At 51.9% G+C, this 10,966-nt stretch overlaps 2 protein-coding genes across 2 annotated transcripts; one reads left to right on the forward strand and one right to left on the reverse strand.

Moving 5' to 3' along the window:
- Positions 1-128: 128 nt before the first annotated feature.
- PV06_08085 (uncharacterized protein) lies at positions 129-1,890 on the reverse strand (the record flags this gene model as incomplete). The annotated part of the gene is made up of 4 exons (XM_016409382.1): positions 129-224; positions 281-1,351; positions 1,402-1,598; positions 1,665-1,890. 4 exons carry the CDS (start codon positions 1,888-1,890, stop codon positions 129-131), a joined length of 1,590 nt encoding a protein of 529 aa, XP_016259690.1.
- A 5,779-nt stretch (positions 1,891-7,669) lies between these two features.
- Positions 7,670-10,616, forward strand: PV06_08086 (uncharacterized protein). Its single transcript, XM_016409383.1, has one exon. The coding sequence runs from the start codon at positions 7,718-7,720 to the stop codon at positions 10,523-10,525; it is 2,808 nt and encodes a 935-aa protein (XP_016259691.1). The 5' UTR covers positions 7,670-7,717; the 3' UTR covers positions 10,526-10,616.
- The last annotated feature ends 350 nt before the right edge of the window (positions 10,617-10,966 follow it).

The following is a 10,966-nucleotide window of genomic DNA, read 5'->3' on the forward strand; positions in this document are numbered from 1 at the left end:
TGTCCCGTTTCGGTGAGATTTAGAAAGTGCAGCGTACTGCTCAGAGACGCACCAGTCTAAGCCCGATGCCATGTTACGCAGCGTCGCGTCGTAGGTAGTGACTGATGCGATGGCAAGGGCCGTTGATTTCAAGCACGAAATTGTCTTGGGTGCGCAAAGGAAGCACCCCCGAAGGAGGTAAGTCCGAAGAACCTCCAGGAATGAGTCACGTCTTTGAAGGAGTTCTGGACGCATGTTTAGATAATGACCGTCTCGGGCGATGTTTCTTCGTTGCGCGTACCCACATGTCCGACTGGAGGTGGGCGCCGTGGCAGAATGTGCGCACCGGCCGGACAACGTCGACGAGGGCAAAGTTGAAGTTTTGAAACAGCGCTACAAAGACCTTGTCCAACTCCATCAGGGCGATAGTCTTGCCTAGGCACCCGTATTTTCCATGTCCGAAGACGAGGCCGAGCGTCTTTTCCATCAAGCCGAGTTTGGCACCATCGTCTTCCAGAGCCGCGGCTTCGATCCAGCGATCGGGTCGAAACATCTCGGCATCCTCGCCGTAGATCTCGCGCCGGCGCTGCATAGACATGGGATTCCAGCCGACCTCGACGTTGCCGGGGATGAAACGCCCATTGACCGTCTCGCCTTCTGGAGGCGAGACCTTGCCCTGCAGGCCTGCCAGCGGCGGAAACACTCGGAGGCCTTCTTTGATGCAGCTCTGTAGATACGGCAACTCGCGAGCTTCGACGCTCTTGATGACCGGAGTTGAAATCTGGTCCCTGTGAGCACTGAATTCGGACATCAACTTCGTATGCACGTCCGGGTTGGTGAGGATGAAGAGGAACGTCATCCGGATCGCCGTGGCGGTGGAGTCCGAGCCGCCCAACAACTGGAGGACAGCCTCGTTTTCCGCCTCGTCTTTGCTGAGACCGTGCCTTTTGAACGAGCCGAGCATATCGTCTTTCGCCTTGGCATCCGGGGCATAGCGCTCATTAACAACACGCTGCGCAACTCCCAGCATGGCGCCCATGCCCAGCTTGACCGTGGGTTTCGGACCAAACAGTCGCAGCATGATCCTGCTGGATAACATTCGATGTATGGCCGGAATGTTGGATGCCAGCTCCAGGATGTGCAGAAACTCTTGCACCTTTTGAATGTACTGGAAGACATCGTCGTTCTTGGTGAGATACCCAAAGGGTGCCTCAAAGGCGATCTGGGTCAGCACGTCCAGCGTGAAGAACTGGGCAATCTTGGCCATGTCCACGGGTTTGCCGGCTGCGGACTCGTTTTTGATGAGGACCACCATGTCGTTGATCCGATCGTCAATGTTGGACTCGAGCGCCGGAATCTCTTTGCCCGAGTACTTGTCATCGTTAGTCTCGCTGCCCTGGGCCGGAAAGTCAGCATACCTACCCCCTTCGCCATCTTCGCTCGGAGCACACTGTGAAGCTTGTCGTCACGCTGAGACAGCGAGTTCCTCTGATTCGGATCCAACGTGGTGGGGTCATACCAAGTGCCTTTGGTGAATTTGGATCGCGGTGCACTCATGTGGGTCCAGATGACAGGGTCGTTGGTGACGACCTTGTTGGGTGCGATGCGGGCGAGAGATCCTGGGATAGCCAAATGTTAACCTTTCTTGGGCGAGCGCGACGAGGAACTGAGAGGAAGAGATCTACCATATTGATCCAGCACCGCTGAACAGTCCTCGTACATGCGTCCGGCCGTGGTGGATCGAAACAGCCAGAGTTCGGAGACGCACGCTAACCACGGGCCCTTGATCTGGGGGCATCTGCGGTAGTTGATCAGCAGCGACACGCCCGTGTACAACACGACAAGTGTTAGTGTGGAAAGGGCGATCAGAGAGGCATGCGCTTGCAAGTCACTCATCATATGAATGTACATGGTGAGCGTGGACAAGGGATCCGCCGAGAAGCATTTCACATGGCGAGGGCGAGGGGATTAGAAGATCTGGGACGAATCTCAAGGGCAGGGACTTGAGCTGCTGGAGATACAGATGGTGCGGAGGTTGTAGCCTGATGATTCCGCTCTAACCTTTGACGGAGCGGCCAGAGGCACCAGCCGGCCGGAAGGGGATCTTAGAGAAGCGCCGCCATTAAACAAAGTTAGCCTCGGAAGTGCCTTAGTGCTCCAGCGTGCTCTGAGAGCTCAATAACGAAGCATATCGAGCGCGACCGCGGAACCCTGGAAGTACTATTGTAGCTGACCAACCAGTCCCACCTGCAGCTGCAGCCAGCCCGTTACAGACTGTGAACCACAAGGCCAGAGCTGTTTGAGCCGCCCAAATGCTACCCTACTGTATGTCCAATGCGCGCTTCATGCCATCCGGGCCATGTGGACTAGCGAACATGTGCCCAGGACGTCCTCTGGCCAGCAAGTCACCTGGCGCCCGGTTAGAAGCTAAGGCGGCCCTGACACCCCTGTTGTTGAGTTCCCGTCCTGTTTTCGCATCAGATCTCGTCTCAAGTTTAAGCAGCATGTTAGCTGTTCGCCGAGAGCAAGTAGGTCGAACAATAACGCCTTTATTCCCAGTGCGCTACGGAGCAGGAGGGGTCTGTCTACCTGGCGCAGTTCAAGTTGAAGATTATGGGGGTGCGCAGGGGTACATCGTCGTCGGACACAGATTCAGTTCTCAGGGGAAACGCTATTCTTCCTACAAAGTCACGCTTTCTGCTCGTTGATGTGTTCAGACGTCTGAGCCTGTCCTGGTCTCCAGCGGAGGAGGTACTCCATATCGTGTCTCGACACCACCTTCGCCGTGATCGAACAGACGATAAAGCAACTTCCAACCCAAGATTACAACTGCTCCAGCGACGGCACAAGACGCCGCAATGATCAAGCCATGTCTATATCGAGGAGCGTCTGTGTAAAAGGTCAGTCGGGGTCCGTGTGGAATGAGATCACCAGGTTGACTGACCTTGCGCCGTGAACAATTGATTACCGGGAAATCCTGCTAGCTGAATGCTCATCACATATGCTGCCAAAGCAACTGGGCGTTTGTAGTCTTGAATTTTGGACGTGAGCCATGCCGCACTAATCGCCTGAGCAGATCCCATACCCATCTGGGTCATTACAACGCCACCTGAATGGAACGTTAGCTTTTTCTTATTGCCCAAGAAAAGGTCATGGAAGAATGGATAGACATACCATAGAGAACCCACTTTCCGACCCCGGTCGGCGCCAATGCCAACCACAGGAGACCAGCAGCTCCCCAGAGATAACCGACAACGATATGGAAACCACGTTCCCTCATTTTGTCGCTGCTGAAGGCGAGGGAGATCGACCAAACCAGGGCGCAGACACTGCCCACGGAATTCAGCCCGTTGGCTTGGAGCCCACTGAATCCCAAAGACTTGATGATGGAAGGGGCGTACGTGTTCATCGGCTGAATCATTATCATGGACAAGAAGGCACCGACGAGGTGACCATACAGTCTCCAGTCCATGAAAGTCTCCAAGATATGTCTGGGCAGGACCGGCTTTCCATATCGAAGAGCCTTGGTGGGATCATTGCGAATCACGCGTGTGACCAAGATGCTCGCCTCTCGTTCGGTGAAGAAAGTGAAGGAGTTGCCGAAGAAGGTCTTGGGCCGGGCAGGACCATGGGGTAGGTAGAAGTAGGCAACGACTGCAAGAAAGCAGGTCAAGATGCCTTCTATCAGGAAAAGCCACTGCCACCCATGAAGACCGTGGGATCCTCGAAGGGAAAGGAGCCCGATCGACAGAGGCCCACCTAGAGCACCGGCAAAGCTGTTGGAGGCCCAGAAGATGGCGAAGCGCAGGCCGAGCTCCTGGTTGGTGTAGTACTTTGAAATGTACAGCACAAATCCAGGTATGTATCCACCTTCTAGAGCTCCGATGAAGAACCTGGCGGCCCATAGACCCGAGGCGTTCTTGATGAAGATCTGTGCCCATGTCACAATGCCCCAGCAGAACATCGTGACGGGGAGGAAACGTTCAGGCCCGAGCCACTTCGAGATCATGTTGAAGGGTATTTCGGTTATGACAAATCCAACAATGAAGAGTGTCTGGGCGGTGTTGATCTGCTCGTTGCCGACGTTGATATCGTGCCGCATGGTGTCTGTGAGTGCATTGCCAATGTTGGTCCGGTCGAATTGGAGGAAACAGAAGCAGAGCACGATAAAGGGTAAGATGAACAAGTCAACCTTGAGGACTGCCTTTCTGGCTTCGACAGCCTCGTACTGGAGATCAGCCACGTAGCCTGGGACGAAGTCCAGTGCATCTTCCCCGATGACGGCGTTAGCTGAGTGTTGAGGTTGTTCTATCCTGGCTTTCATTTCAGATGGGACGCCCATTCTGATAGCAGTATTATATATGTATGGTCAAACTGATATGATGATGCACTTCCGCGATCCAGGAGCCACTCGATTTTTGCTTTCAGACTTTTACTCTCCTTGGGCAAGGACACTCGTCCCCAACTCTGCGAATCTTGTCGACTTATATGCATTTTGACACTGACACGATATCAATCGCGCGACCGTATGATAATGCTCTCTTTCCATCAGGATTTGAAGATATCATCTTTGGCAATCATGGCGTGCTGATTGATATCGACCTATGAGAGGTCCGTTCTCCAGGTCCTTGCGGAAGTTCTTAATATTGATATGGCAAGTCTTATCAGTCCGATGGAAATACCGCCGGCATGCCGCCGGTCGACCGAGCTTGTCGCAATCGAGTTCCTAGATTCGAAGTGGCTTCCTGCGCACAACGAGGGCCAATCGGCGCTGATAGAAGTGCAAAGACTTGGCCTCTGCCGCCGGCATGCCGTAGGAAGGCTATCAGAGCATGGCAAGCGGTACTGAAAGCTGGACTGCCCTATCCGATTTTTGTTGTCGGGGCAGACCGATAGAGGATCCTTAAGGCTCAAAGCTGTATATATAGTGAGTGACTGTAATGCTTTGTCCATAAAATCATCAATCAATCATCCTGAGTGTATATAATGGAGCAGAACACATTGAAACGTAGACGCGTTGGCCTGACTGGTGTCGACAAGAAGAGATCTTTCGGAGGCTACACGCTTTTCTGCCCTCTTACCAGCGACACCGCACATCTAATTGACATCGATGGTCAGGAAGTACACTCGTGGAAGCTTCCAGGAAGAATTGGGCGCCATGCGAGGATCCTGCCAAATGGCAATCTCGCCGTCAACACGCTTCGCCCTGGGCCGTCTCCGTTCCCTTTCTTCAACAAGTACGGTGGAGGTATCATGAGTGAACTGAACCCTGATGGGCAAGTGATCCGCCAGTATGCCGATGCTTTGGGCCACCATGATCAATACCACTACGGCGATGGTCGCATACTTTATACCAGCCTTGAAGCTCTCTCACCTGAAGAATCGGCAAAGGTGGTCGGCGGCGTGCCAGGCTCCGAAATTGACGGCATAACGTATGCAGATACAATCAATGAAGTCGATGCCGACGGAAAATTGACGTGGCGGTGGAAGGTCTCAGAGCGGCTACCCAAAAAGGAATATCCGTTACAACCACATTACACGCGGGAGCATTATCCTTTGATCAACGCCGTTTTACCGATGCGTGATGGAAAACATATCCTGGCGTCCATGCGATCAGTCTCGGCGGTGGTGATCATCGAAAAGTCCACGGGAAATATCGTGTGGAAACTTGGGTCTGACGTGCTGGCACAACAACACAACGCCACCGAACTGGAAAATGGCAACATCCTCATCTTCGACAACGGAGCTTTTCGAACCGGAGAATCAATTCAGTACACGCGTGCCATCGAGGTGGAGCGTGAAACCAAGAAGATCGTCTGGGAGTATCACGACAAGTCACAGATGGTGTATTTCTTCACACCGTTCATGGGCAGCGCTCAGAGGTTGTCGAATGGCAACACTCTGTTGTGTGAGAGTGCCTTCGGTCGTATCTTTGAGGTCACGAGAGACGGCTACGCCTGTTGGGAGTACGTGAACCCACACTTTGCGCCGTACCCAGATGCGGCGGCGGCTAAGATCTTTCCGGGGGAGTCGAATGCCTTGTTCCGGGCCTATCGGTATTCTTTGGACGAGATCCCATGGTTGAAGGAGAAGTTGGCAAGTCGTGGGCCAAGGAAGGAAGACTGAGTTGTCATTGTCAGGGGGGTGTTCGCCACTGAGACTAACGCATTGTTTGGGGTCGTCGGGTTTGCGTGGCCCGTTTCCTTCATGCCGTGACTCAGGAGTGCCCGCCGGTACTGTCCGCGTTGGAAATGTCCACGAGCATCCTAAAAATTGGTTTCTGTGAGCTGATCGGTCATTGCAGTTAGAAGAGGCAGACCTCTGAAACGAGGCTATGGCATTCAAAACCAATGAAGGAAGCTCAGAGCTGAGTCATCTGACACTGAGGTCTGTGTAACGGTGTCATCCATTATGAAGTTTCCAGCCCCTTTTACTATGCAGTTGAATGTACTTCGTAGAAGGGCTAGCGAGAATTTAATCCTCAATTGGACTATCCCTACAAAGTGGCCAAGTTAATGAATACGAAGACAAGGGGGCAAACCCCATCACAATCAAATCTTCAAGAGAGCGTCGTAAAATGTCCAGCTGTATTCAAAGCACATTTGCTGTAATCAAGTTTTCTGCCAGTGACTGCAAAACCCTCCTTTCTGAGAACGACAAGCCGTATTTTGAACGGGAACCGGCCGTCTACAACCGACTTGGACATCATCCGTGCGTTGCAAAAGTACTCCGTATCCAAGATCACACAATCTACCTGGAACGAGGAGCATGCCAAATGGATCGACCTTGGAGGTTCAAGCATAGACGAGCATGAAGCACTGACGATTTATGACGCCTTTAGCTATCGAGCTCCCGAGCCTCCTCGCCCTGATGTCAGCGTAGAATTAGACATCTTTGCATTCGGCTGCGCAGTGTATGATATCGAGACAGGGTTAGCACCTTACTTCGACGAAACGAAAGACTTGGACCCCAGCTATCTGATGACCTACATGGAAGACAAATATCGGCAAGGGCTCTATCCGTCCACAGAGAACCTTCGCTATCCATCCATAATCACGGGCTGTTGGCATGAACGGTATGGGTCAATGGGAGACCTGAGGAGGGAGTTGGACTTGATTGATGCACGACAATCATCAGCGGCAGGATGTTCCCGTCTCTTGCTGGCTCTTATGTCTGTGTGGCGGGTGGTACGGGAAAAGATCGTGGGGATTTGGAGGTTGTTATCTCGGACTGGTTGCACTTTAGCACTTGGACTTGATATCGATTCCAGTCTTCCTAGTCTTAATGACCGGGTCAGGCAGGCCTGAAGAATCATCGGCGCAATTGGTATACAGGCTGGAGCCCATCCTAGTAGGTAAGAATATCTTGACGGTAGTCATTATCGAAGTACCAAGCGTAGGCGTCAGGACTATCCTTCAGGGTAATTATTGTCGTAACAAGTTTGACACTGCTTGTTCTCACCTTGGTATCTTGACCATGCAAACACAGCTATTTTCTGGAGATCCAACGGTAACGTTTGGTAAATGTGTGACTTTTGGACAAAGATCTAGGTAGACCACGTGACAAGGCTATCCCGAGCAAGTTTGCAACTAGTCCCTTTTCAGTGCCATAATGATAAGATAAGATTCTCCAGAACTTTTCCTGCGCATTAAGAAATAATTAATTAATTTATTTATTTTGAACTGTTGCACCACCACCTCCTCCGCACAGTTGTGCTAAAGACCACAGAGAAGATAATATGCCTCGACAAGCGCACGGAAGACCATTGCAACCTGGCAAAGTACAACATTCAACCAGGAAGAGAACCGAAAAGAACCGAAAACTAAACGCCCTCGAGATTGCAGAACACGAGAACCCAGAACCGGTAAAAATCAGAAAACATCGACTCGGAGTGGTCGAGGACGATTCAGACGAGCCACATACCCGAGAAACTCTCGATGAACGGTCATCAAAGAGGAGAAGAGTGACTACAAACGATGAAGACGAGTCTGTAGATGAGGGTTCTGACCTCGAAGGCAACCGGTGGCATGTGGGCGTCGACGACGACGATGAGGACAGTGACATTGACAGTGAAGATGCCTTTGGTGCTAGTGATGAGGAGCGCTTTGCAGATTTCGCCTTTCGTGGTAGCACAAGTACAACTGCCCATCCCAAGAAAAAAAGAAGCCGCTCTGTCGCCGATGACTTAGATGAGAACGAGCGAGACGATGGCAAGGAGAACGAAAATGAAGATAGTGATGATCTCGGTGACGATGCAATTGACCTTGCTACTGCGTGGGACATGGACGATGAATCTGGATCTGATGTGGCTGGAAAGAAGAGAAAAGGCCATAATGCTCGCTCGGGCAGTGACGATGAGCACGAAGAGCACCCCGAATCTGAAGACGACGAAGATGAAGACGAAGACGAGGAGTCAGAAGACGAGGAGGATCAGAAGTCACTATTCTCCGTGTCTGACGAGGATGGTGATCATTCCCGTTTGCAGAACTTCGTGGAGGGACTTTCAAGCGGCCGGTCAGACACTGCAATGAGGCAGCGACGACTTCCCAGCAATCTGTCGGACAAGCCGTCGCAATTTGGAATAAGTGGCTCGAAGATATCAGCAGCAGATCTGATGCAATATATCAAGGACCCGCGCCAGAGGCAGTCACTCAAAATCCTTCAGAATAACGAGGAACAGGGCAATGAGGTTTATAAAGGCGGGATCCCTGGTAAACTTGCTCCCCCACTGGCGAAGCGCCAGCAAGACCGCCTTGACCGCGCGGCCGCATATGACGAGACAAAAAAAGAGCTGGGTAAATGGGTAGAGACTGTCAAGCAAAATCGCCGTGCGGAGCATCTTTCTTTCCCACTAGTCGATCCCGCGGCAAGTGGTGAGTTGACGAGCAGACAACTTGGACCGACCTCGAAGTCTCAACCTATGACTGCCTTGGAATCCACCATCCACGATATCATGAAGGAAAGCGGCATGTTGTCCAAAGAGCAGCGATCACTCGATGAGCAGGAGCAGGCTTACGAAGAGCTTCAGGAAAAGAAACTGCCACTTGAGGAAGTTCAGGCACGTCGAGCAGAGTTGAGAAAAGCAAGAGATTTGATGTTCCGAGAAGAGATTCGAGCCCGAAGAATCAAGAAGATCAAAAGCAAGTCTTATCGTCGGGTACACCGCAAGGAACGAGAAAAAGCCGAGCTGGAGCATCGGTCTTTGTTAGCCGCACAAGGCTTGATTGATTCCGACGAAGATCGTGAGAAGAATGATCGCCGCCGCGCCGAAGAGCGAATGGGGGCACGACACCGCGAAAGTAAGTGGGCAAAGAGCATCAAAGCCACGGGCAGAGCTGCTTGGGACGAGAACGCTCGACATAGTGTCACAGATCTTGCTCGTCGAGACGAGGAACTACGCAGACGAATTGAAGGCAAGATGGTGGGAGGCTCTGACGAAGACGATGTCGAATCGTCAGAGTCTGACGAATATTCGGACTCAGAAGACGAAAGGGCTCGATTGGAAAACAAGCTCGAATCTCTCGATCATGACGCTCCAGCAAGCGTTGAATCTCGTCTTAACAACATGGCCTTTATGAGGAAGGCGGAAGCTTCGAGGAAAGCGGCCAATGACGAAGAACTCTATAGACTGCAACGAAGTTTGCAAGACGACGGCGAACACGGCGGATCGGATGATTCGGAAGCTGATTGGGAAGAGCCCAAGGGACGTTGGAAATTTGGCGGACAAGGCAAGGCTGAAATGCCACCAATTCAACACCCGGTCCAGAAGAGTGAATTCGAAGAACGTGAATCAGATGCTGAGAGAGAAGACGATGAGAATGGCGAGGAACAAATGGGACAAGCCAACGAAGGACGATCCTCCAACTCTGCCATTACACCACTCATCTCAACGCAACCTCAACCCCTGGCGACCCCACGCCACAGCAAGGGAGCTAATGAGTCGACAACTTCTGGACCTATCGTAGCGAAGAATACTGGCCCACATCGTGCACCGAAGGAAGGAGCATTGCCTAGGAAGCAGACCGGTGTATCGCACATTGAACTTGATGGTTACACTAGCCCATCCGAATCCGAAAACGAGCAAGACGATCACGCTGCTCTTGCAAATGCCATATTTGCCGGTCCCGATGAAGTGGAGCAAGATTTTGCGAAGGAGAAGAATAAGGTGGAAGAGGAAGAGGGTGACCAGGTGATCGACAATGGCTTACCTGGATGGGGGAGCTGGGCTGGCGAGGGCATTAGCAAAAAAGTCCAAAACCGGGCCAAGGGACGGTTCGTTACCACCGTCAAAGGTGTGTCCAAGGACAAGCGACAAGATGCCAAATTGGATCGGGTAATCATCAACGAGAAGCGGGTGAAGCGGAACGGAAAATATCTGGCCACCGAGTTGCCTCACCCATTCGAGTCGCGTCAGCAATATGAGCGATCTCTACGTCTGCCTCTTGGACCTGAATGGACCACGAAGAGTACCTTCCAGGATGCCACCAAACCAAGAGTCCTGACGAAACAAGGTATCATTCGCCCAATGGCCCGGCCGATGGTATAGTGAATGGCTTGTCGCAAGGATACGTAGAGGGGGTGATGCAGCACAAGGAGCACCTAACGGCATGAATGATCAATCAATGATAGAACCAGACCCCGATATATCTTTCTAGAAGAGCGTGTAACTGGCGTTGAATGTTGTGGTGGCGGCGACTATTGAGGAGATTCGCCCATTTTGACACGCTTTGCCGAGATTGACCCATCGTCATTGAAATGTTCAAAAACACCAACAACCTCAACAATACAATATAGTTCGCAATCAACCTTTCAGCCACCTCGTACACCAGGACTTCGATGAATTCTTCATCGCGATCTCTCGTCACAATCATACAGGACTGTCGCTGGCACAGATCGCTTGGCTCTAAGCAACGGGTCTTGTCCTTCTACAAAACCTTCAAGACTCCAGATCAGCATGCTTTCTGCACGGTAGTTCCTCCTGTCATCT

The sequence above is a fragment of the Exophiala oligosperma genome, assembly GCF_000835515.1.
Source record: "Exophiala oligosperma strain CBS 72588 unplaced genomic scaffold supercont1.8, whole genome shotgun sequence".
NCBI lineage: Eukaryota > Fungi > Ascomycota > Eurotiomycetes > Chaetothyriales > Herpotrichiellaceae > Exophiala > Exophiala oligosperma.

Bases quoted from the DNA above. Each gene is read 5' to 3' on its own strand.
- PV06_08086 (XM_016409383.1), top strand. From the start codon at position 7,718: ATGCCTCGACAAGCGCACGGAAGACCATTGCAACCTGGCAAAGTACAA.